Source organism: Cinclus cinclus, chromosome 27 (assembly GCF_963662255.1).
Source record: "Cinclus cinclus chromosome 27, bCinCin1.1, whole genome shotgun sequence".
NCBI classification, from domain to species: Eukaryota; Metazoa; Chordata; class Aves; order Passeriformes; family Cinclidae; genus Cinclus; species Cinclus cinclus.
Genome location: NC_085072.1, coordinates 5,812,721 through 5,839,277, shown reverse-complemented (window position 1 = coordinate 5,839,277; position 26,557 = coordinate 5,812,721). Strand labels below are relative to the sequence as shown.

At 50.1% G+C, this 26,557-nt stretch overlaps 1 protein-coding gene across 1 annotated transcript in view; it reads left to right on the top strand.

Annotated features, from left to right (window-relative positions):
- The first annotated feature begins 17 nt into the window (after window positions 1-17).
- GNAI3 (G protein subunit alpha i3) overlaps window positions 18-26,557 on the top strand; it is a 28,115-nt gene continuing 1,575 nt past the window's right edge. Inside the window, exons 1-7 of the mRNA XM_062509384.1 lie at window positions 18-233; window positions 13,153-13,195; window positions 13,303-13,444; window positions 15,136-15,293; window positions 22,597-22,725; window positions 25,311-25,440; window positions 25,868-26,021. Coding sequence (XP_062365368.1) covers window positions 116-233; window positions 13,153-13,195; window positions 13,303-13,444; window positions 15,136-15,293; window positions 22,597-22,725; window positions 25,311-25,440; window positions 25,868-26,021 — 874 coding nt within the window. The 5' untranslated portion in view covers window positions 18-115. The remainder of the gene's footprint in view (window positions 234-13,152; window positions 13,196-13,302; window positions 13,445-15,135; window positions 15,294-22,596; window positions 22,726-25,310; window positions 25,441-25,867; window positions 26,022-26,557) is intronic.

Below are 26,557 nucleotides of genomic sequence, written 5' to 3'. Positions count from 1 at the left end.
CAGCTGCGGCCCCGATCCCGATCCCGGCCCCGGCCTCGCTCCCGCTTCCGGCCCCGATCTCAAGCCCGGTCCCGGCCCCCCCGCCACCGGCCGCCCGGCCGCCCCCGCCGCCGCCATGGGGTGCACGCTGAGCGCCGAGGATAAGGCGGCGGTGGAGAGGAGTAAAATGATCGACCGCAACCTGCGGGAAGACGGCGAGAAGGCGGCAAAGGAGGTGAAGCTGCTGCTGCTCGGTGAGGAGGGGCCGGGGGCGGGGGAGAGCGGATTGGGGGTTTCCGGTCTCCGGAGAGATTTTTTGGGGGGGGGGGGGGTAATCTCCCGCCCTCAAGAAGGAGTTTGGGAATGGAGCAGTGAGGGTCCTTGGGGGGCCTGAGATGTTCCCGAGGGATATCTGGGGAGTTGGGATGGTTCCCGAGGGATCCCTGGGAGAGCTGAGGTGGTTCCCGAGGGATCCCTGCGAGAGCTGAGGTGGTTCCCGAGGGAATCCCTGGGGGAGCTGAGGTGGTTCCCGAGGGATCCCTGCGAGAGCTGAGTTGGGCCCTGAGGATCCTCTGGTCCCCTTCTGAGGCAGAGGGTACGACTTATCCTATCCTTGTGGGGGGCGAGGGTGTTCTGAGCTATCCTGGGATACGGCCCATGGGCTTTTCCCAATGGAATGTCTTCTCCGTGTTCCGATGGAATTTCCCCGTGCTCCCTTTAGGCTCCCTCGGGGGGAGGGCGGTCCCTTCCCGGTGGGATTGGGCCAAGACTGGGAGAGGCACGGCTCATCCCGCGGGTCCGGACAGGGAAGGGAGGGAATGATGGGGCTGGAATTAAATTCCCAGTCAGTGAGTGGGGATAAAACGCCTCCGGGTGTCCGTGGCTTTGGGACCAGCAGAGGTGGGAGATCCTGGGGGGATTAAGTGCATGGGAACAGGAGGTGTCAAAAGCTTTTTGGCTTTTTCTCGGGATCTGGGAGGAGCTGGATTGAGGATTTCCCTTTAGGAGGGGTGGCAGATTCCCTTTAGCGGAGTTTTACTTTGTTGGATCTGTGTTTTAGAGTTCTTGGAAGTGATGATGGGAGCTCAGGGGAGGTGCAAACTGCCCTCCCTGAAGGCTGGGGGAGAGTAGATTGAGATGAGATACTGGGGAGAAGTTGGATGCTGGGGAGAAATCCCTCCTCCGGGGGAAGCCCTGGCACAGGGTGCCCAGAGCAGCTGTGGCTGCCCCAGCCCTGGAAGTGTCCAAGGCCAGGTAGGACAGGGCTTGGAGCAACCTGGGATAGTGGAAGGTGTCCCTGCCATGGCAGGGGATGGACTGGGATGAGCTTCTAACCCAAACCAGTGTAGGATTCTGGAATTCTGTTCAAATCCTCACATTTTATGAGCACTACTCAGGGTTGATGAACCATCTGCTCATGCTGGTCTCTCTTTTCAAGGTCTGGGTATATATTTTTGGTTATCCTGATTTTTCTGTCTCGGAGGAGGCAGATGGAGTCTGTGAGGATCTGAACAGCAGCTCTGAGTGGGTCCTTTTAGAGCAAGATGTGTGAAGGAACCATCCTGCTCCAGGAATCCTTTTCTTTCCCTTTTAGCCCATTTTCTTTGCTCCCTGCAGGAGCTGCTCCGAGCTTTTTACTTGCTGTGTCCATGGAAAAGCTCTTGGCTGTGTGTCAGGAGAATCCTTTGTTCTCCAGGTGTTTGTTTTGGTGTTAATAAGCAACACTTGCACATTCCCTGGAATGGAATATTTCTTTCCTTATATTTTTGTATGACATTTTCCCCAAAGCACCGAAGGCTTCAAGGCCAAGATTGTTCTTATCATCAAACATGGAATGGGGGGAATATCCCAAAAATCATACAGTCATCAGTTGGAATGTGTTAAAAACCATGTGAGGCTTTAGAACTCAGAGCAGCAGCTGATTTTGGGTTTCTGCTGGCTTTGGATGGCAGGAAAATTCCTGCACTTCCTGGTGTGTCTGCAGGTAATGAGCCTTTTAGGAGTAATTGGAATGTTGATCTGGACCTACCTCTGGATCTACCTGATCCCAGGTTAGGTTTGCACCTGCTTGACACTTGTAAATCTCTCTGAGGTATTTCCTGGTTTTAAAACTGAGTGTGGTGGTTCCTGGGAATACCAGGGAATGCTGGTATCTCCCCACACACATCCTTGATATGTAGGTAAAGCAGAACAGGAGAAATTATCTGCAGTGGGAACATCCTTTCAATGAGGCATTAGCAGCTGATGGAAAAATCCATGAAGATTTTTCTATTGTTTGAAGAAGGTTTTTTTACCCCACGTAAAACTGTCTGGTTCTACAGGGTCTTGTGTCATCATTGCCTGAGTGGTTTGTGCCACTGTCAGAGAGGGTTGGTGAAAAAAGAATGGATTTTTCCTGAAGTTTGGAGTCCATGCATCCTTCCCAGCTCCATTAAAAGAGCTGCCCCAGTTTGAGATCTGCAGAATTGTGATGAGCAAGGAAAGGTCTGTGCCTGTGGAGAGAGAGCTGGATCCTTCCCAGCTGGGGTGTGAGGAGGCTGGGGAGGCAAAGATGGACCCAGAATCTGGAGGGTTGGAAGAGGAGAGGGAGAAGAAGGCAAATACAGTGAAATTTGGGCAAGCAGAAGTGAAATACAGCCCAAATCAGGAGGTTTGGAAGAGGAATCAAATACACATGAAAATCAGGAGATATGTGGGAGAGGACAGGAAGTAAAACACACCTGAAATCAGGAGGTTTAGGAAGAGAAGAGAGTGAGGAAGGTAAAGACACTGAAAACTGGGAGATTTGGGGAGAAAAGAGGAAGTAAAATACAGCCAAAATTGGAAGATCTGAGGAGAGGAAGTCAAATACTCAAAACCCAGGAGATTTGGGAGAGGAGAGGATAGGATATGCCAGAAATCCCCAAATGAGAGTTTGGGTGTTTTTTCCTTTCGCTCCTCTAACCCTTATCTTTTCTTGAGCAGGGGAGGAAGGAGAGAGAATTGCAGTTGTGTTCCCTTCTTCCAGGAGCTTTGGTTTGAGTTTTTCAGCATCTCCCACCTGGGAGAGGGTTTGGGTGCTGGAGAAAGTGGCCCCAGCACCTGCCTGACTGCAAGATTGCTGGGATAAAGTTCATCCTGGAGCTCTTCCTGGCAGCTTCTCCTCAGGGATTTCAAGTTCCTCTGTTGTGTTTCCCTTTCACAACCCCAAAGTTTGTTGAGCAATTTTGAGTTCTGGGGATATTTCATAAAACAAATGAAACCTGTGTATTGAATAATGACTGACCCTGGTTGTTACCACCCTGTGGGATGTAATTATTGTTCCATGTTGGAATGCCACCGGCAGCTGGCAACAGTGGATTCACTCTCTGGAACTGTTCCTGGGAGGCTGGGAATGGCCCAGGAGCTCTTACTCCTGTTTTTCTCCTCCCACTTGCCCCCAGGTAAAGGCTCCTTGGTGGGCAAGGGTTGTTCTGATGGGGAAACCTGGCAGATTTTTCCAGCCAAATGGAGGAGAGTGCTGGAGCTCTTCCTGGTTGGTTAGGAGCTAATGCAGATCCTTCACTCCTTGCAGTGCCTTATCAAAGTTCTGGCATGTTGTTCTGGGCTGTGTCTCAGGGGTCTGTGTGACCCCAAGCAGTAAAGCTGGATTCCAGCGCTGTCCCATTCCCATATGCCTGTGTAAATGGTGGTTTTGTGGTTCTGGCTCTGTGGATGCACCAGTGTTGGACTGGTTTTGCCCAAAACACACTGTTAGCCAGCCTGGACAGTTTCCCCAGGTTTGGATATGCTGTGTAATTACACTGAGGTGGTGCTGCTAATTAATACAAAAACAATTAAAAGTACTTTGTTTTAAAGTAACCTTAGTTTGCATAATTCACCCTCCTCCACTAATCCAGGGCTTTTCCCCACCACTGATTTTTCCAACTTTTTTTCTTTCCTGAATTCCCCAAAGCTTCCTCAACGTGCTTTGGTTGTGTTTTGGTTCAAGGTAGGAAAGTGTTTTCTGGGGGTACCAGTCCAGGCAGAGCTGTTGCTGCAGTTAATGATGTTGTTAATTGAAGTGGCTTTTCTTGGAGCACTGCAGCTGTGCCTTGGATCCCTGTTCCACAGGATCCATCTGGGGATTAGACCTAGCTGCTCCTCAGCTCTGCAGCTACTGGATGCCCTTGGAATGGTGATAAGAAGCTCTGTGATGGGATGTTGGTCTCCAGATGTTGTCCCAGCAGTGGCTGCTGCTCCAAGTGTCCTTCCCTGTGGGATCTGCTGTAGGAATCCTGCTGGGGAAGCTGCAGGGAGCTGTTGTTTCTCTGATCTTGAAGGTGTCTGGGTCTGCTGGAGGTTCCTCATGACTCGTGGCCATGGGAGGATTCTCCTCACACTGTTCACAAGGACCTGGCTCAGGCCAGATTGCACCAGGGAAGGTTTAGGTTGGATATCAGGGAAAGTTTGTTCATGGCAAAGTTTGTCCAGCCCTTGCACAGGCTGCCCAGGGCAGTGGTGAATCTCCATCCCTGGAAACGCTCACAAAACTTGTGGATATGGCAGCTGGGACATGGATTGGGGGTGGACATGGGAGTGCTGGGATATGGTTGGACTCAATCTCAGAGGGCTTTTCCAACCTTAACAATTCCATGATTCCGTGATTATAATTAATTTGATAGCAGGTCAGATCTCTTTGAAGACTCAGCTCTTCTCTGGGCTTTGAGCTCCAGGAGGGTCTTTCCACAGCTGCACTGGAGGCTGGAATTTCCCTGTCTTCAGGTGTGGAAGCTGCAGCTTCCACCCATGTTCTCCCACCTTTTTATTTGGTGAACCCAATGTACTCTGTGTACCTTCTCCTTGATTTTCTGTTCTGCCCTTTTCCCACCAGAACCAGATGCAGGTCAGGCAAAATGCTCCTTATTTCCAGAGTGCCTGAACCCTTTGAGTTTTTCAACAATCAGCCATGATGTATTTCATCTCCTGGAAAAAAGATTTTGCTCCACCAGGGTCAGATGCCCTCTTTTCTGCACAATGCCATTTTCCAGCTGTGGGATAGGAATTCTTCTGTCCCCTGTGTTGTGTGTACATCATGTACTCGTGTCAGGACACAGGGGTGAGTGTCCATTCCCAGCACTGGGATTTGGGGATGGACAATTTCCAGCAGACAGCTTGGTCGAGGAATTGTGATTCCATCTATGCTCCAAGAGCCCTCTGGATATGGTTCAAGTTTCATTAAATTCTGAGGCAGAGCATTGAAATAACTTTTCTCGGAAGAGCTGAGGGAGCTGTAAAGAGGAGTTTTTTAATCAGATCATGGATCTAATCTTCTGGAAGTTTGGAGTGAGCAGAGCTGTGTCTGCGCCTCCTGGGATGCAGCAGGCACTTGTTCCCTGCAGAAGTGGGATTGAAAAATACTCTTTTCATTACTTAAATGGGGTTTGGAGCTGAAATGAGGGACAGATGCTGATTATTTTTCTGGCACACTCTCTGTGGTGATCCCTGTGCTGTCTCCTTTGTTCCTGGGGATCCGATGCCTGGCTCTTGTTTCATGTTTTCCCAGTTGGTGTTTGGTCACTTCAGTGCTTCCTTTAACCTTCTCTGGTTACCGGGGTGGTACTGCCTGGGTCAGCTTTAGAAACAAACACTGGGAATGCCTTCTGGAGCTCGGGGGTTTGGGGTCTCCATCCCCTGCAAGCTCCTGGTGTTTGGGGAATGAGCTTATCTCTCAGCAGGAGCTACTGGGCAAGGAGAGCCTTGCTGCATGCTTGGAGCAGTTCAGGATTGTTGTCCCTGCAGGAATTTCAGAGGATGTTTGACTTTTAAAAACGTGCCCAGCACAAGGTGATGGTTGATAATCAGGAAAACTAAGGAATATATTTTCCAAGCCCAGGTCTTCCCACTGTTCCCTCTGTCTCCCAGTTATCTGTCACTTTATCATCCAACTCCCATTTTACAGGCCTTGCTTGGCTGTTTCTCTGCTATTGCCACACAGACTTGGATCCAAAGATACCAGACTTGGGTTTTTTTTATCCCATATCTCCAAGCACATCCATTTATCATGAAATCCTGAAATGGATTGAGTTAGAAGGGACATTAATGCTCATCTCATTCTTTGGGCAGGGATACCTTCCACTATCCCAGGCTGTTCCAAGCCCTGTCCAAACTGGTCTTGGATGCTTCCGGGGATCCAGGGGCAGCCACAGCTGCTCTGGGCACCCTGTGCCAGTCCCTGCCCACTTTCACAGGGAAGGATTCCTTCCCAATATCCCATCTATCCCTGCCCTCTGCCAGTGGGAAGCTATTCCCCCTTGTCCTGTCTCTCCAGCCCTTGTCCCAAGTCCCTCTCCAGTTCTCCTGGAGCCCCTTTAGGCTGGAAGGGACTCTGAGCTCTCCAACCCTGGAAGTGTTCCAGGCCAGGTTGGATGGGGTTTGGAGCAACCTGGGATAATGGAAGGTGTCCCTGCCCATGGCAGGGGGTGGAATGGGAAAAGCTTTACAGCCCCTCCCAAGCCAACCCATTCCATGATTGTGTAATCCTGTGTGTGTGTGTGTGTGTGTGTGTGTGTGTGGATGAGGAGCTGTGGGGATCAGAGGGTGCCCAGAAGGGCAGAGCTGGTGGTTTGATCTTCAGCCAAGAGTCACACAAGACCTCTCCATGGGGGGCTCCAGGCATGCTGCTTGACAGCAGCCATAATTCCTTCAAAACACTCCTGAGGGAGATTAAAGAGCTGGGAGAACAAATTCAGATCTGAGGTCTGTGCTCACAGAATCCCAGGATAATTTGGGCTGCAGAGGATTTTAAAGTTTATCCCATTCCATCCCCTGCCATGGGCAGAGGCACCTCCACTAGACCAGGTTGCTCCAAGCCCCATCCAGCCTGGCCTGATACACTTTCAGGGGTGCAGCAGAGGGCTGTTGGCTGCTGGTTTGTGGGTGTTTCAGCAACTCCTTAAGGAATTTCTTAGGACCATCCGTGGTCACTCAGGTCTGGGTGTAGGGAGCAGGCCCAGGTTCCTTCTGCCTGATGTTTCCCAGGAGTGGTGCAGAATTCCTGGAGATATTTCAGCCTTCTGAGTGGTCACGGGATGTTTCTAAGCTTTAAAGTAATTGTTTAATTAAAACAGGGTTGAGGTTCCAAGAGTTTCAAGGCAAAAAGGAAAATCCCTCTGTTCTGGAGCCAGCCTGGCAGGGGTAGGAATGCTCAGACTGGAGAAGAGAGGGCTCCAGGGAGAGCTCAGAGCCCCTTCCTGTGCCTGAAGGGGCTCTAAGAGATCCAGAGAGGGACTTTGGACAAGGGCCTGGAGTGTCAGGATGAGAGGGAATGGCTTCCCACTGCCAGAGAGCAGGGATAGATAAGATATTGGGAAGAATTGTTCCCTGTGAGGGTGGGGAGGCCCTGGCACAGTGTGCCCAGAGCAGCTTTGGCTGCCTCTGGATCCCCTGGAAGTGTCCAAGGCCAGACTAGATGGGGCTTGGAGCAGCCTGGGAGAGTGGAAGGTGTCCCTGGCCATGGCAGGTTGTGGAATGGGATGGGATAGAAGGTCCTTTCCAACTCAAACCATTCCAGGATTCCTTCTATGATTCTAAATCTTCCAGATGCTCTTCCTGTGCATCTCCCAGGTACCTTTTGGTGGGAGAAGCAATGTCAACTTCAGCCCATGTGCTCCAGCAGTCCCAGCAGTGCTTGGAATTTCATTTCACTGACATGATCCCAGGGTTTGTGTTGCTTCTATTTTCAATATGGCATTCCTTATCCAGGCCTCCACTTCTTTTTCCTCCAGAGGCAGTGGCAGCCTCAAGTGGTTTAGCCATTGGCTTCTGTTCCCTCTGCAGTGAGGCTGTAGCCAGCCCATGTGCCCTGTTTTATTTGAATGTATTGTTTTTCCCATCATTCTTGTGAAACTGGAAGTGTCAGCCCAATCTTTCCTTGTTCCTGTTGACTTTTCCAACAATAGCTGTTTTTTTTCAAGCCTGATAGTACAACACTACTGCTCCTTTCTTCTGAATCCCGGTGCAGTTCTCTTGCTGCATATGATTCTGTGGTATCCAAGGGTTTTCCAGGTGTCCATTGACTTAAAAAACCTCAACAAGGGAATATGGGATCTGGGTTATCAGGGGTGGCAGTGCTGGGAAGGTTAGCATGTTGGGATATGCCTTGCACACAATGAGGCTGAAAGGAGAGAAATGGTGAAGAGGATGAGGATTTGGTAGTTCAGCTTTCCCCAGGTGTGGGCTCCATGGGATGCTGGAGGCTGTTGGGAAGGTGTTCCTCATGGAATACAATTCAGGAATGCACTGCTCTGGAAGGCTAAGGGAGGTGTTGGTCGGTGAGGGGAGGTGTCCATGTTCCTTGTCTGGTGGGATGAGTGTTAAGTAAAGGAAATGTGTTTATCAGGGAGATACCCTTTGGGATTTAGGGTGATTTGAGAAGCTCCTGCTCCCTACTTCCAGTGGCCCTCAAGCCATTGGATATTTTTGGACCTGGACTCCTCCCAGTTTGGTGGTGCTGTTGTTTGGGCCCCTTTCAATCTGTCGAGGGGAGCTGGTTCCATTTGGGATTTGAGAACTGTAACCACAGCCAGATGATCCAGCATTGCTTCCAGCCTGCTCCTCATATGGGGTGTCCTTTCACATTCCCAGGTCTGTAACTCACCCCTGGAGCTTCAGGTGAACACCTGGGGTTATTCCCAAGCTGTTTATCAGGGGGTATTGGAACTACTAAGAAATATCCCTGGATTTGGGAGCTCACCAAGGGCTGCAGCATTTCAGGAGCGGGCTAGTGGAGTTCCTGCCAAATCCCTGCAGAATTTCTGAACTGGCTGTTGCTGGAGGTCCAAGCCATATGCTTGTGTCAGGCTCTTCAGTTTTATCTTCCTCACTTGTACTTTAATGGATTTTCCGGGTGCATCCCTGTTCCTTCCCTGGAAGGATTTGTTTCTGCAGTGACCTGGTTTCTCCTCAGAAATATGCAGATGTTCTAGGGGCTTTTCCCCTTAATTATGTGCATGGAATTCCTTTCCTGAAGTACAGTTTAATGCAGTTTTGATACAACTTCAGGGGGAAAAAAGCACTGAAAACAGGATTTTTATGACCTTCTGGAGAAGGAAACTGGATGCTTGTGTCTGGAAGATGTAGGGAGTCTGACCTACCTCCTGGGAGAATTTTTAAAGCAAAAAACTGGGGTTGTGTGGAATTCCTCCCTTGGAATTCCCAATCCAAGCTGTGTTCTGTTCCTCTCCTCCCTGTAATCTCCAGCATGCGGCCATGCCAAGTTGCTTGGCTTCCCATCTGGTGCTCCAGGAAAGCTTTCAGCTTTCCTGGGGGAAGTGGTTGGATGATAATTTCCCCCTTTGCTTTCCCAGGACCACTGCTGATAGAGCTGGAAAGCTGCTCCAGTCCGTTCTTACTCTAGAGGGAGAAGGGATCTGGCTGTAGGAGCGTGTACAGGGATTGCCACCCTTGGAGGTGGAATTCCAGCCCTTAGGTGCTGAGCTTTCCCTAAGAACATGGGGTGTCACTGGGATGGTTTGGGATGTTATTGGGATGTCACTGGCATGCTCTGGTGTGTTACTGGGTGAGGTGTGGGGGTTTTCAGAAGCTGTGATGCTTACTGGCTCCATCTGGTTTCCAGAGGGAATTGTTGAATGATTGTGGAAGGATGCACTGAGGACAGGGACATTGTGGAATTCTTGCCCAGGGTGGCCATGGAGTGGGACAATCTCTGTAACAGATGGGCTGCTCTTTGTGTCCAGGGTGGGATGAAGAGGCTCCTCGCTGCTATTTTGGGAAGAGAGAAGTTAAGGCTTCTGAAGCAGATTTTCCATGGGGTTACAACATTCACACTGAGCTCAGCCCTGGTTTCTTGTGGCAGAATGTGATCCTGTCTGGCTGTGCTCATGGCAGCAGAAAAGAAAGGTTTGCTTCTCCTTTGACAGGCAGAAATATCCCAGGAACAATCTGATTTCCATGGGTTTGAACCCACTCTCACATCTCATGATCTCTGAGGTCTTCCTGGATCCCCATCTAGTCCCTGCCTAAGATCCCAGAGTTGGAGGCTTTGCCTGAGGAATCTATAACAATTCCAGTGTAACTCTATCCACTCTTGATGTGAATTTCTAGTGTGGAGCATCAGTTTGCTGTAGGCTGGAGCAGTATTTTAGTAGCATTTAAATTCCCATTTGTTATTCCACTGCTGAAGGATTCAGCCACACTGGGTATGAACACCTCACATGGAAGTCCCCAGAGCTGGGAATGAAGGGTGCAGGATAAAAGCTGCTGAGTTGGTCCAATATGGATCCCTTCAGGCAAACCCTTTCCAGTGGGTTGGAAAAAGGGGAGTAGCAGCTTGTCCAGTGTGAGCATCTGCAAGTGCTTAGAGAAGCATCAAAGGACAGAAGTGATACCTAGAGATGTTGAAATTAGGTCCAGAAAGGAGGAGTAAAATGGGAATGATTGACTGGAGTGGAGTGAGAGAACCTTCCAGGCATTGCATGATGCCTTGCAGGGACACCTTCTGCTATCCCAAAATGCTCCAAGCTCTGTCCAGCCTGGCCTTGGGCACTTCCAGGGATGGAGCAGCCACAGCTGCTCTGGGCACCCTGTGCCAGGGCCTCCCTACCCTCACAGGGAAGACTTCCTTCCCTATATCCCATCTGTCCCTACCTTCTGGCAGTGGGAAGCCATATCCCCTTGTCCTGTCCTTCCAGGTCTTTGTCCAAAGTTCTCTCCAACTCTGCTGGAACCCCTTTAGGCCCTGCTAGGGGCTCTAAGGTCTCCAGAGAGCCTTCTCTTCTCCAGGTGGATACCACCAGCTCTCCCAGCCTGGCTCCAGAATCATGGAATCCAGGATTGTTTGGGTGGGAAGGGACCTTAAAACTCATCTCTCCCCCTGCCATGGGCAGGGACATCTTCCATTAAACCTGGTTCCTTCCAGGGACTGGGGGGGCACAGCTTCTCTGGGAAACCTGTGTCAGGGTCTCACCACCCTCATGAAATTTCTTTCAAATATCCCATCTAGTCCTCCTTTTGTCAGTCGGAAGCTGTTCCTCTGTGTCAGACTAGACATGGGCAGTGTTAATCCTGTTTTTTCCCCAGCATTGCCCATCTCCTGGGCCATCCCAGCAGGAGCTCCAGCCTTCTTCCATTCCAGAGCTGGAGCTGGAGGGGAGATGTTTTTCAGTGAGTGTTAATGAGTACCTTGTCTAGGTGGCTCTTGCCTGAGAGAGAGAACCTAGAACAACAGGAAAAACTTCTTTAGGAATAACAGCTCACTGCTTGGCTGTGGTTGAGAAGCCAGTTTGGAGTAGTGTGTTGGTGAGGAGACAGTTTGGAGGATGTGGGTTCCTATTTTCTCCCTCTGAAGTAAGGTGTGAGTAACCTTGGAGAGTGGAATTCCTGCTCTGCCAGGCAGTGGTTGGGGTTGAGGGGGGAAGGGAAGGGATTAAAAGAATCTGGTTGGAATCAGTGCTCTATTGGCAAGGTTGGATCTGATGGGGTTGGTGACAGGTAGAACAGCTGCAGCAGATTATTTTGGGATAATCTAAGGAGGAAATGACAGTAAATATGATGCTGAGAAGGCAAAGCAGAGGTCAAGACAAAAGTCCCTTCCCAGTCTGGATTTGGGGCTGTCTGGGGACACTGGAGATTTGAAATCCCATCATTTGGATCCTGGGAATGTGGAAGGTGGATGTGGGAAATAAAAAGAAAGATTTGTGTCCTCCCAGGGTGGAAGTGCTGAGTCCACAGGGTGTTAATGTTTTCACACCTCACCACAAACACTGAGCTGCTCTGGCAGAGCTGGGAATGCTCATCCTGGAGGAGGGAGGGATCCAGGGAGACTTGAGATCTAAAGGGGCTTCAGGAGACCTGGAGAAGAACTTTGGACAAGGGCCTGGAGTGACAGCACAAAGAGGAATGGCTTCCCACTGACAATGGGCAGCATTAGATGGGATATTGGGAAGAGATTCTTCCCTGGGAGGGTGGGGAGGCCCTGGTACAGCATGCCCAGAGAAGCTGTGGCTGCCCCTGGATCCCTGGATGCATCCAAGGCCAGGTTGGATGGGGCTTGGAGAAAACTGGGATAGGAAGGTGTTCCGGCCTGTAGCAGGGGGTGGAATGGGATGAGATTTGAGGACCCTCCCAACCCAAACCATCCTGGAATTCTACGGGTGTTTTATTCCATCTGGGCTCACCTGAGTCATCTATCCAAACTCAAGCAGGTCCAGCATCATTCTTTGCCTACAGCCAGCCCAGCTCTGCAGCTCAGGGAGTCTTGAGGCTCAGGAGCCCTCAGGCAGTGGCAGAGCCAGCTGAACTGAGCTCCTGCTGCCACACCAGGTGAAGCCCTGGAGTTCTGCTGACTTCAGGAACCGTGCCTGCCTTTGGCATGCTCCTGCCTGGGACACGTGGGGCAGCTCTGCTAAGATCCATAAACCAGGATTACTGATGGTTTGGAATCCATTGCCCACTGCCCTGAGCCACACAGGAGGGACTTGGTTTGGGAGTGCTCTGGGATCTGGGACAACAAAATAGGAAAAACAGGCAACTTGCTGTTTCTTTTCAGTCTGGAATAACTGACCCCGCTTCGAGGGGTGATTGACCTGCCAGGGACAACTGCCCCTTCTTCTAGAGATAACTGATGCCCACCACCCCCAGGGATAACTGACCCCCCAGCTCTGCAGGGCTTTGGAAGCCAGGTATTCTTGCCATTCCTTGAAAGAAGGCTGCAGGGATGCAGACATGCCTGCAGCTCTGAGATTTCCCCTGGGAATCACCCTGTGCCAGAGGGTCACTTCCCACCTGGCTGTTCAGGGCCTTTCCTGCCCAGCTCAGTAGTGGTGGCAGCATCTGGTGATGCTGAGGCACTGTGGCTCTCTTGGCCTGGAGTGAGGGGTGGGAGCTGCTCTGTTGGATAAATCCTCATCCCAATTCTTCAGGCCTGCCTCCCAGTTGGCTGCCCTTGCTGACCTCTGGAAACAGGGAAATTCCAGGTTTTTTTAGCCAATGAACTCTTGGTGACTGTTGGCATCTGTAAATAAAATCTGGGAAGGATGTGCCAGGACAGTATGGTGGAACTCTGCTACGAGCAGCAATGCACAAGGAATATCCCACTGCAGACCCCACCAACTTCTCTCTGGGAACTGGAAATAGCACATCCTATTTTTCCTTTCAGTTTCATATGGTTTATTGGATGTTTTTGGTGCTTTTCAGGTGCTGGAGAGTCTGGGAAAAGCACCATTGTGAAGCAGATGAAGTAAGTGAGTGGAGGCTGGAACCTTAGTTTTTATGTGAGATTGGATAAAACAAATGTGTGGTTCCCTTCTGGTTTGGCTTGGGAGTAATATGCTGGTTTCCTTGCAGGATTATCCATGAGGATGGCTACTCAGAGGAAGAATGCAAACAGTATAAAGTGGTTGTGTACAGCAACACCATCCAATCCATCATTGCCATCATCAGAGCCATGGGGAGGCTAAAGATAGACTTTGGGGAAGTTGCCAGAGCAGTGAGTATTGCATTTATTTCCTTAGCCTGAACTGTGTTAATGAATCCTGGAGTTTCAGTCCAGGGCAGAATATGTTTGTTACAAGATGAAGTAACAAAAAACCTTCATAACTTTAGTGTATTGTCAGTACAAACTTCAATATTTTACTGAGGTTCTGGGTAAGAACCTTTAGTAGTTTGGATGGTAAAAAAAAAAAAATCCCAAATCTTTCTCTAAATTATTTGAATTTTTGGGAATTTCAAATTTGAAATTTTGGGAGGTTTGAGGCCCTGCTTTTCCCCTCCCCTCTAGCTCTGCTCATTCCCTGGCCTGTTTCTTGCATTTATGTCCAGCACTTTGAGCTTGAAGTCAGGAAGCCTTGATCCTTGTGGTGGTGGGAAAGACACAGAGTAGGAACTAGGGACTCCTGGAAATGTGCAGGAGAAAGGAATTGTGTCAGCACAGGGTTACACTGTGACTGTTCTGCCTCATGCTGCAGTTTATCCAGCCCTGGATAGTTTGAATTTATGGTCTGTATTTTGGATTTGTGATGCTAAGACCTGGCCAAAGGGCACATCTTCACTCCTATGTTCACCCAGGCTATTGTTCAGCTGCTGTTTCAAATCCTCCCAGAGTTCTCTTCCACTTTTCTTGGTGCTTGTTGAAGCTGAGTTGGGATCTTGGAGCTGAAACAGGGAAGATGCTGAGTCCAAGTCCTTTCTCAGTTACCTGCCCATGTGAGGTGGCTTCACAAGAGATGAATGCCATGAATTTTCACCATCCCAAAGGGCAAAAACCTTGCCATGCTTTCCCAGGAAGAGGCCAAATGCGTGAAACCTTGAAGTGACCTACAGAGATCCAGAAGTGGGGTCCTTCTGCGTTTGGTTTTTAAGACCTTGATAAAGTGGATTTGGGATCAGCCCTCTGAACTTGGCACATGCAGGGTTTGGGGCTCAGGGAGAGGAGCCAGTGTTAGGAGGAGAATGCTGGCATAGTGGAAGGTCTCTCACAGCTCCCAGAAGGTCCTGACAGGTCTGATCAGGGTAGAAATAAAAGCAGAGGGGGCTATAGAGCAGTGTGGGATTCCCTGTCCTAATCCACTGGATAACCTGGACAAGAGCGTGGTCCTGCTCTGGCTTCTGAGGGGGATTTTTCATGCTCAGGTCCCCATCAGTCCATCCCATGTCCTGATGAAGTGTTTTATTAAGGAATCAGTCTCCCTCACTTCCAACAGCTCTAGCCGCAAAAGGCAAATCCTCAAAGTTTTGGTCTCATCATCTCTCAGAACTCACTTTCTTTTCCTTTCTCCTGTGCTGTGCCACACCAACAGAGGTTTTCCAAGTAAAACCTCTAAGTCAGTTCATTGGTCTGTAGTAGCACATCAGCATTCCCACCTTTTCTCTGAAACTTTGCACCAAATTACTGAAATCCCATGGTTTTGATGGGAATGGTGCCTTCAGAGCTGTGATCCCCATGGATGTGCTGTGGCCATCCCTGATCAACGTATCTCACCCTACAGCCTGGAGCTTCTGCCCCAAATATTCCCTTTCTGGCTGCAGGTGGTAAACAGCTCCGTGACTTCTGGGAGAAAACTGGATGGAGTGGTCTGTGATTAATTAGAGCAGTGATTAATTAGTGCTGAGATGTTGAAGGTTGCTGTTGGTGGGAAGGTCTCTGGATGGACATCCCACTGAAGTGTTGCTGTCCTGCAGGACGATGCCCGGCAGCTGTTCGTGCTGGCTGGCAGTGCCGAGGAGGGAATGATGACAGCTGAGCTGGCTGGAGTCATCAAACGCCTCTGGAGAGACCCTGGAGTGCAGGCCTGCTTCAGCAGATCCAGGGAATACCAGCTGAACGATTCTGCATCCTAGTAAGGAACCAACACCAGCTCCTGGGCTCTTCCCAGTTCCCACAATGGTCCGGGAGGGGCCGCTGTGGCTGGAGTGGGGCGGGTCTGGGTGGGAGGGTCCTGTCTGCACTGGTCTGACTGGGTGACACTGGGGATGGAGTGCTGTTTGTCTTCTCTCTGTGGAGCACTGGGGAAAACCCCACATTCCTTGTTTTGTGCCTTGGTTGATTTAATCCTGGAGTGGTTTGGGTTGAAAGGGACCTTTGAGATTTCATCCCACCCCCTACCATGAGCCCAGACACATTCCACTATGCCAGGTTGCTTCAAGCCCCATCTGATCCTGCCCTAAACACTTCCAGGGATGGGGCAGCCACAGCTCCTCTGGGCAGCCTGAGCCAGGGCCTCCCCACCTTCACAGTGAGAGATCTCATCTCATTTTGAAAAAGATGATTTCTGACAAATTTGCTGGTTTCATGGAAGAAATTTGGCATCTTGTGCTAAGGTGAACATGAGCTCAGGTGTGCCCAGGGGCACAGTGGCCCTCTTGGCCAGTGGCACCTGGCATGGATTAGGAGCAGAGTGTCCAGCAGGACCATCCAGTGCCCATCCCCTGTACTGGGCACTGCTGAGGCCACAGAGCCAGCCCTGGGGTCAGTTTTGGGTTCATCATGGCAAGAAGGACATTGAGGGGCCGGAGCGTGTCCAGGGAAGGGAATGGAGCTGGGGAAGGGTCTGGAGCACCAGGAAGAGCTGAGGGGGCTGGGGAAGGGGCTCAGCCTGGAGCAAAGGAGGCTCAGGGGGGACCTTGTGGCTCTGCACAACTCCCTGACAGGAGGGGCAGTGAGGGGGGGTCGGGCTCTGCTCCCAGGGAACAGGGACAGGAGGAGAGGGAACGGCCTCAGGCTGGGCCAGGGGAGGCTCAGGTTGGATATGAGGAGGAATTTCTCCATGGGAAGGGTGGTCAGGCCTTGGCAGGGGCTGCCCAGGGAGGTTTAGAGTTCCCATCCCTGGAGGTGTTTATGGTACTGGACATGGCACTCAGTGCTCTGTTCTGGTCTGGTGACAAGGTCAGTGGTTAGATCCTGGAGGTTTTTTCCAAGCTCAGTGATTTTGGGATTCCATTGAAGTGGCAGGTGCTTGGCTGTGTCACCTCCATTGTGCCTGCAAAGGAGAACAATACTGCTAAAATTTAAACTGCCTCTTTCCTGACACTCAGCAATTTCCAAAATGGGATCCTCTCACCTGGCAGGTCAATATTCCCAGTTTTCTCCTTATAGCTTTCCCTTTCCTCCTGTCCCTGTCCCTGGCATCACAGAGGCAGTGCTGCCTCTAAACTGTTCTGATTCTAAAATCTTCTTATCCTGGTCCTAAAATCAACTCAGCTGCTGAACAACTGGAAGGTTCCAAGTAGCTAAACAGGCTGCTAATGGAATTTTGGTGAAATGCCTCATCTTTTTCCAAGGGCAGGTTAGTGCAGGAAGGGGAAGCTGTTCCTTTGATGAGCAAAACAATTGTTGTTTTTTTCTCTTTTTCTTTTTTTTTTTTTTTCCACTTGCATTCTTGGTCTCTCTTCAACAAATATTTGACACTCTGAAAGTTGATTTTCAGCATTTCCAGCTGAAAACTCATCTCAGTTTAAGCTTTAAACCTTGCAAAAATGAGTTGGGAGGAGCTTTGTGGAGAAGTTTTAGCTGTACCTACACCTTACTGCCTGCAGGATTTTGCTGTTCAGAGCATATTTGAGCTTGAAAATAAGGCAGAATCCTTAATTTGCAGCACCTTGGCAAGGGTTTGGATCAAGGAAAGGGCTGACAGGAGTTTTCTTGGATTTGTGCATGCCTTTGCAGCAGGAAAGGAGGAAATTCAGGTTCCAAGGGAGGAAAGAGATTGATGAGGAGGGGAAGAGGAAGGAATGATTTAATGGAAGGATGTGAAGAAGAGGAGGAAGGCTTAGGGACTTAGGCAGAGAGCAGGAACGGAGCTGAAGGAGGAACCTTGGTGTGTGTCTGGATGGCTTTGGAAGAGGAGGATAATGAGGGCAGCTGGAGAAATGAAGCAGATTGGGAAAAGAGGATGTTATCCTGCTTTTGTAAGTACCTGCTTGACTCAGCTGCCTTCCAGAGGTGGGATTTTGGAGGGTTCTTCCTGTTCCTGGATATTTGCCACCCACCTGTGTCCAGGTGCAGGTCTGGCTGCTGCGAGGAGCTGGCACAGCCTGGGATGGGGACGTTGCACATGGGATGAGCCACCCAGGCATTTCCTGAGAAAATTCAGAAAATTCAGCTTCCTGTCCCAAAAGCACAGGAAGTTGCACCAAACCAACGTTATGATGCATCTGCAGCTCAGCAACTCCACAGTTGGGAAATGCTGCCAGTGGGTTCATTTCTTCATGGCAAATTCACGCTGTTAAAGGGCTGGTTCTTTCACAGGATTTGCAGAATTCCCAGGATTTTCCTCTCCCTGCACACATGGCTCCTGACCTGCCTTAGCTCTGGTGTTCCCTAATTAATTACCTTGTTCATGCTTAGAATCATGGAATATGCTAAACTGGAAGGGACCCACAAGGATCATCAAGTCCAACTTGTGGCCTTGCACAGGACATCCCAAAATCCCACCTTGTGCTTGGGGGGATATTTCTCCGTGGATGAGAGCATTGTCCAAATGCTCCTTGAGCTCTGGCAGCCTTGGAGCTGTGACCATTCCCTGGGGAGCTGTTCAAGTGCCCGACCACCAAGGAGGGATGTCCTGCACTCCTTTTGGTGGGATGACACAGGCTATGTCCCATTTCTCTTGGGAATTTCACTTCCCTGTTCCATTATCTCTTACAAACAGCACTGAAACCTCAGTGTGAGCAGCTGTTAAAACTGTGCCCCATTTGCTGGTTTTCCAGGTGAAATCCAGTTTTGTGCTGTGTTTCCAGGCCAGTTCTGGCTCCACATCAGATTCTGGGGCTGAGACACATGGAATGGAGGAAGAGAGGAACAGACAAGTAACTGCTTGTGAAAATCAGGTGGCATCAAAAGCAAGGGTGCTGTGGCAGAGAGCCAAGCATTTCAGCTTGGAATTTTTCCAAAAACTCCCCTTCCTGCTGTTTCTTGCATCACTGGGCACTTCTCCCTTGTGCAGGCAGAGATCCTGCCTGTCAGAGCACTGCCCTGGTAGACTGGGAGGAGAGAAGGTGGAGGATAACACTAATCCAAACCATCTCTTCTGGAGTTGTAGTGTTTTCCATGTTTTCTTCTATTTTTTTTTAAACAACACTTGAGTAGCTCCTGGTCCAAGCTGTTGATGTTAAAAGGTGCCTTTCCCAGCACTATCTGATAAAGCCCCCTGCAGCCACCCTGGATTTTGTGGGATGTTGCAAACATTAATTTTTTTAACTTACCTTTTTGCCTTTTTGCAACTTCCTATTTGTCTTCCCCTCTAATGTGAGCAATAGCTCTGTGGCTGCCAGCTGCTGCCTTCAGCCAGGGCTGTGGAGAAGCATTTGGGACCTCTATGCAAAATTTGGGAAGGGAAATTAAATCCCATCTGATTCCATGGGCAGGGACACCTTCCACTATCCCAGGTTGCTCCAAGCCCCATCCAACCTGGCCTTGGACACTTCCAGGGATCCAGGGGCAGCCACAGCTTCTCTGGGCAACCCTGTGCCAGGGCCTCACCACCCTCACAGGGAAGGATTCTTCCCCAATATCCCATCTAACCCTGTGTTCTGTCCTTCCATGCCCTTGTCCCAGGTCCCTCTCCAGCTCTCCTGCAGCTCCTTTATGCACTGGAAGGGACTCTGAGGTCTCCATCCCTGGAGCATTCTCCTCTCCAGGCTGAACATTCCCAGCTCTCTCAGACAGGCTCCATAGCAGAGGAGCTCCAGAATCATGGAAACCCAAGATTAAGGGACCTTAAAGTTCATCTTGTTCCACCCCTGCCACACCTTCCACTGTCCCAGGCTGCTCCAAGCCCATCCAGCCTGGCCTTGGATACTGCCAGGGATCCAGGGGCAGCCACAGCTTCTCTGGGCACGCTGTTCCAGGGCTTCCCCATGCTCACACCCACAAATTCCTTCACAATATCCCATCTAAACCCCTGTCTGAGGTGCAGCAGGGTGAATGTGAAGGATATTTCCATTTCACACATCTCCAGATTTTCAAGATACTTGGAAATGTCACCAAGCACATGATGCTTTAAAGTGTTTTTGTTCCTAGTTTTGATACTTTTCCTGGGTTTCAGGCAGATCCCATCCTGTGGAAGCTGCAGGTAATTATTTGCAGTCTCACAGGAAATTAACACAGTTTCTGATCAACCTTTCTCTAGTCCTGCATGTCTTCTTGTGTTCCCAAATGCCAGTTCTGACCTAAATTCCCTGACATGGTGCTGGATAAAACCTAGATTATTTCTAAGTGGGGTTCTTCCTTCTCCTCATTTTCTCCCCTCCTCTTTTTTCCCCCCTCATCTTTTATTCCTCCCCTCCTCTTCCATCCCCCCTTTTCCCTCTCCCCTTTTCCTCTCTCCTCCCCTTCCCTCCCTTCTGCTTCCTTTTTCTCCTTCCTCTTTTTCTCTCTCCCCTCTTCTTCTACCCCCTTTTTTCCCTCCCCTCTTTTCCCCCTTTCCTCTTTTTCCTGTCCTCCTCTTCCTCCCTTCCCCATTAAGGACTTTCAGAGCCATTTGTGGCTTTGAAATTCTTCTTCCCAGCACCAAAAGGAGTGACTTGTAAGGGAAATCACCATTCCAAGGTTGCTGTGAGCAGGATGAGGAGGGGAGCTGTGTTATCTTCCTTGTTCTTTTCCCAGCATCCCTGTCCTGCTGTCCCTGCTTCCTAGAGTTATCTGGGTGTGGGATTAAGACAGGACTGGCATGTTTCCTGATCAGACTGGAATTCCCAATACAGTATGATCAGAGAGCTGGGAATGTACAGCCTGGAGGAGAGAGAGGTCCAGGGAGACCTGACAGCTCCTGCAGAGCTGGAGCTGGAGGGGGGCTTTGGACAAGGAATGGAGTGACAGAAGGGGAATGGCTTCCACTGGCAGAGGGCAGGGATAGATGGGATATTGAGGGGGAATTCTTGGCTGTGAGGGTGGGGAGGCCCCTGGATCCATGGCAGTATCCAAGGCCAGGTTGGATGGGCTTGGAGCAACCAGGGATGGTGGAAAGTGTCCCTGCCTGTGGCAGGGGGTGGAATGAGATGAGCTTTAAGGTCTCTTCCCACCCAAACCAGTCAGGAATTCTGGGATTCAGTCATCTCTGCACACACAGGCATTGTGCCAGCCTGGCACAGGATGTCCCAGGAATGCTTGGAGAGGCAGCAGGACAAAAGAGTGACACTCTAGATTTGGTCAGCACTTTTTTGTGTACTTGGGGCCTCATTTTAAACATGAAAAAAGAAAAAACCCAAATTTGCTTTCTGGAAGCTTGTGGTATTGAGGGATGAGGAATAGCTGGCTCTGTAAACACAGGGAAGGAGGGAGACAGCCTCAGCCTGTGGAGGTGAAGGAGGTGGTGGGAAGGGATTGGAAGTGCCTGGGATGAGGGGAGACACAGCAAGGTCTGTGTTTGTTCTCTGACTCCACAGCCTGGATTTTTGGGAGGGCACAGCTGCTTCCTCCGCCCACACTTGGCAAGAGTTCCAGGGTTTTCCAGAAATCCCTTTTGCTAGGTTTTCCAGCTGCTTAGATTTCCATGGGATTTGCCCTTTAGGTCTCCCTGGAATTAGTCTGGCAAAGTTTATTGTTTCAGGCAGTGCCACTGAATCTTATATGCCTTATTCCCTGGTTGAGTTTGTTTGATGGGAGTTTGCTAGCTCCACTCCCTCCTTCCTGGATGCTCCCAAAGCCTTAATTATACTACTTTCAGTGCCCAAACTTCCAACTGGCTGTTGGGAGCAGGTGCTTTACAGCTTCAGCTTGGCCTTGGCAGTGCTGGGATAAGAGTGGGACTCTATCTTAAAGGACTTTTCAGCCCAAACAGTTCTGTGATTTATCACATCAGTGGTGTGACCTGTATGAAAGCCAGGCTTTGAGGAGCTGCTCGACCAGTTCTTAGCATTTCCATTGGCTTTTGATACATTGGTCTCAGCTAAATTTACACTGGTAGGAGAAAGAGAGGAGAAAAAAATCTGGGCATGTTACTGCCTCAGCAGAAATATTCCTTGGTGGAAGCTGAGAAAGGTAAATACCTTCCAAATCATGTTTTACTAAGCTGAAACTGAAGCCAGGCCCAGCCCTGGTCACACAGCAGCTCACAAACCTGCCATCCTTCTGGAAATGAGAGAAATGAGAAGACTGGTTCTTCCTGGATTAAATCCACTCTCAGATCCCAGCTCTGTGGGAAAGGCCCCGTGACACCGGGCAGGTCCTGGCAGATCACTGAGCTCTGGGTTTTGGAAACAGGGCAGGGCTCTGCCAGCCCTGGCCAGGGGGATGCTGGAACTTTTGGAGGAGGGATGTATTGCTGGGGTTACTAGCACAGCTTCCAGACACATGGGGAGAAGCAATTGCTGGCTGACAATGGATCTGTGATAATAATGTGTGATTTGGGAGGGTTTATTACACCCATGAGAGCCCCTGTGCCCCTGAGCCCTCCCAGTGACACAGGGCTGGGGTGATTAAAACTTGCTCCCCAGAAAGAACACTGCCTGTGCCATCCCAGCAGAGCTGTGGGATCTGTGTCATCTTTGTTGAAAGCAGGAGGCTGAGCCTGGAGGGAAGATGAGCTCAGAGGTGTTGCTGGCTGGGGTGGGATTTTGATCCTGCTGGGAATCATCTATACCTCGTGCTGGTGTGCCTGAGAGCTGAACTCCTACAGGAATGTGCTGAGGCTGGAATTAGTTGAGGTCTTGATGGGAAAATTTCTGCGAGGATGTGGCTTCTTCCAAAGCTGTATCCTCAGAGAGTGCTGTGTCAGCTTGTTAGGGAAGGAGGTGACTGAATCTGCCTGGTTTGGGATGGTTTTTAAGGCTTCATCCCTCCCTCCTGGCTCCTTTGACGCATCCCTGCCCTTTAACAGCAAACCCTTGGATTTATTGCCTTGTGCTTTGAAGCGAGAGACTTTGACTGTGGATTGCCCTGGGAGATCCAGCCCTGGCACAGCTCTGCATTGTCTCCCTATCCTCCCCTGCCAGGTCAGCTCCACCAGCACCACCTCCAAGGTCATCCAGGGAGGGCTTAAAATCCCCAGATCCCTCAGGACAGCCCCAGGGGGTTGTTTGCTTCGAGGTCTGTGTCGTGTGAAGGAGATAAGTAAATTCTGTGCTTTGTTCTGCAGTTTATAAAAGATTCATGGTGAGGCAGCCGACTAAAAAAAGCCTCTTGTGTTGTCTCTTCTGGTTTAGTTACCTAAATGACTTGGATAGAATATCCCAGCCGACCTACATTCCGACTCAGCAGGATGTGCTGCGGACCAGAGTGAAAACTACAGGAATTGTGGAGACTCACTTCACTTTCAAGGACCTGTATTTCAAGTGAGTGAAGGGCTCTGCCCATGCCCTGCTCTGGGGGCACGTCCCACACTTACTCCTGGTTTAACTGTCCTCCTTCCCTCCGTTATCCCTCTGCTGGCATCGCTCACTGGAGAGACCGGTTTGACTTTGATTTGCCTTCTGTTCTTTTCAGCTGCTTTTATGTTGGAATCGCAGACACAGGTACTGACTGCTCGTTTCCAGGATCCAATCCCAAAAATAATACTAAAAGGACACTGACTGGAGTTTTGAGTTTGACTTTAACCCTTTCCTCGGAGCAGAGGAACCGAGCCGTGTCCACAGCCAGGCTGTGGCTCCGGGATGCATGGTGTGCTCCATGTGTTCCTCTGGAAATTGTCAGCCTGTGCCTGGCACTGCAGGGGCTGGGACTTTCTTGTCCCCTCTGCTGATCCAGTCCCTGCCAGGCTGTGGATCCAGCCTGCTCCTGGCAGTGTCCCTTTACATGTCACTAACGAGCTTCCTCTAACCTCAGAGCCGCTCCCGCTGCCTCCATTCGCTGAGGCTGCATCCCCTGTTCCTCACCTTGAATCCCTGTAGCTCCCCTTCCTGCTGCTTAGGAATTCCTTGCTTTGGATGCCACGTGTGCTCCAAACAGCTGGAGCCCCACAGCATTCCTGTGCTGGAGGGTGGGTGTAGGACAGTGCAGTTCCTGTGGCTCAGCCTCCTTCCCTCTGTCTGTGCCAGTGGTTTTAGCCTTTCCTGCTCACTTTCCTAAAGAGCGTCTGTTTGCTTATATAGAGATGGGGTGTGAAACACTGATGGAGTTGCAGCAAAATCCAAGTGGTGCTTCTAAAATCCAAGGGTTTTAACAGGATCCCAAACTGTTGGGATGGGTTGGATGGGACCTTAAATCCCAGTCAGTCCCACTCTCCTGCTATGGGCAGGGACACCTTCCACTATCCCAGGTTGCTCCAAGCAACCTGGCCTTGGACACTTCCAGGGATGGAGCAGCCACAGCTGCTCTGGACAACCTGTGCCAGGACCTCATCACCCTCACAGGGAAGGATTCCTTCCCAATATCCCATCTCTTCCTGCCCTCTGGCAGTGGGAATCCATTCAACTTGTCCTGTCCCTCCATGCTCTTGTCCCAGGTCTCTCTCCAGCTCTCGTGGAGCCCTTTTAGGCACTGGAAAGGACTCTCAGGACTCTCTGGAGCTTTCTCTTTCCCAGGTTGCCTGGCTCCAGAGCAGAGGGCCTCCAGTCCTTGGAGCATCTCCATGGTCTCCTCTGGAGAAGGAAACTTATGCAGAGTTTTTTGACAGAACAGCATTTTGGCTTCCCAACTGCGCAATTTAAGAAGAATTTTAACAAAAATGCCAAAATACTTGGCGTCATCGATGTATTTATGCAGCTTCTGGTCCATCCAGGGAATAACTTGTCTCCCTTTGGTGATGGATCAGGATTAGCATCTCCAGTGTGTTCCTGTAATCATCTTCACCCTCCTTCCTGATCCCACACAGAGCCATTGATCATGTGCAGGACCCCAGACACACGAGGTGCTGTCCCAGAGGGATTTGTTCCGCAAAGGGAAATAGTAATCCATCAGAAACTCTTGTGCTGCCAGCTCTGCTGTGATATTCCATCTCAGACATTAATAATGGGATGGAGAAGCCACAGTGACTGAAATTGGGATGAGCTGAGTTGTCAGGGAAGTTCTTCCTTTGTGGATCTCTCTGTGCTAAGGGCAAATGATGCAAGCCATGTCAATGTCCTGGATTCTCACAGAGATTTCCATCCTTCCTTCTAGACCAGAGGGTTAAATAGAACATGGGAGTTAGTTTGGGATCATTAAATCCCCCCTTGGACAGCTCCTTGTCTGCTCTGGGAACAAATCAATATCTATGATTTAATAACTCAGATATTAACTTGATTTAATTAAATCCCAGCCCTGGGCTCTCATCAAAATATTTGGATGAGCAGGGGGATGGAACTACCTGTGACACAAATTCCTATTTAATTAGAAACTAATTCAATTTATACAGGAATTCCATAAGCACTGCTCAGCCTTTAACCTCCAGTACCTCAGATTATTTTTAAACACATGAAATTATTTCCTAACCCCCTTAATTTCCTCCTGGGTTCTAGCAGGAGCTTGCAGGTAGTGTGTTCCCAATAATCCATTTTCCCGGAGGTGCTGTGAGAAAGTGTTTGGAGTCCAGTCAAGCGAGTGGGTTGTTGCTAAGGAAATAGGAAAGAGAACAAAATCAGAAGAGCTCTGGATGGTGATTTCCAGTTCTTCCTGCTGAGAACCAGAATCATGGAATGATTTGGCTTGGAAGGAATATTAAGTCTCATCCAGGGACACCTGGAACCAGACAGGCAGGGACACCTTCCACTAGCCCAGGTTGCTGCAATCTCTGTCCACCCTGGCTCGAAAGAAAATAGAGGATTCTGATTTAAAATCCCCTCTCCCAAGAAGGGAATTTTAAAACCCCCTCTCCTGAGGGAAGCTCCCAGAACCTTGCGTGTTCCCAACCCGCTGCTCAGCCTCCATCCTTGGGAACACCAGGGGGCCTGGGCAGGAGGGCTGTGCACAGCTCCTGAGCCATTTCTCCTGCCCCTCCCAGGATGTTCGATGTGGGAGGGCAGCGCTCGGAGCGGAAGAAGTGGATCCACTGCTTCGAGGGAGTGACTGCCATCATTTTCTGTGTGGCCCTGAGTGACTACGACCTGGTGCTGGCTGAGGACGAGGAGATGGTGCGTGTTGTGGGATTTACGGCTGCAGGGAAGGGAGCTGGGAGCGTCCTAGTTCCATCCTGCATCAGGCTGGAATGTTCCTGGTGTACTCCTCCCTTTAAATTGTCTGTGAGCTGCAAGGACAAGCACTCCTTGGATGAGCCGGTGGAATCGTGCCCCACAGAGTGATAAATGCAACCCATCCGTGAGGCTTTCCACCTTCCTGGTTGCTGGGAGATGCCTGGAGTTGTTCTCATGGCTTGTTCCCTGTGTGTGAGTCACACCAGGAAGGAGCAGGAGGTGATCTGTCCTCCTGTGCTCCTCCTGGGGCAATGGCTGTGAGGATGTGGCAATGACACTCCAATTTTGAGTCTGGCCCGTACAGCAGAGCCTCTCTCCCCCATCCCACCCTTCCCTAATGTCTCTCCCATTGGATTTCCTTTTCCAGAACCGGATGCATGAGAGTATGAAACTCTTTGACAGCATCTGTAACAACAAATGGTTCACAGACACCTCCATCATCCTCTTCCTGAACAAGAAAGACCTGTTTGAGGAGAAGATTAAGAAGAGCCCACTAACAATCTGCTACCCAGAGTACACAGGTAGGTTGGGATCATGGGATCATCTATGTCACCAGGCCGGGAATGAATGAGTCAGAGCCTTGCACAACCCAGAATCGGTTCCAAACTTTTCCCCCAATTTCTTCCCTGTGCCTCCAGGACAGCATCTCTGGCCTGTTCAGTTCAGCTTGTTTTCTTGGAAGAGCTGTGGTTGGGAATAATCTTTGTGCTTCTCTGGAATAAAGTGTTGCACTCCAACGAATCAAGGTCACTTCTCAGTTTCCACACCTTACTGGGATAATAAATCCATTTAAATTCAATTATTTTTTTCAAATTCCTGTCCACACTGGAGTGTCCATGTCTGGCACGGATTGTTCTGGAGCCCATCCGTGCTTTGGTGGAAGGTCTTACCTGGGCACTGCTCGAGGCATTTACAGGTTTAGAAAATCCTTCAAATCTTTTCAAACCTCTTGATTTTTGTGATTCCCAGAGAAGCTGTGGATTCCTTGTCCCTGGAAGTGCTCAAGACCAGGCTGGACAGGGCTTGGAGCAATCTGGTGTAGTGCAAAGTGTTCCTA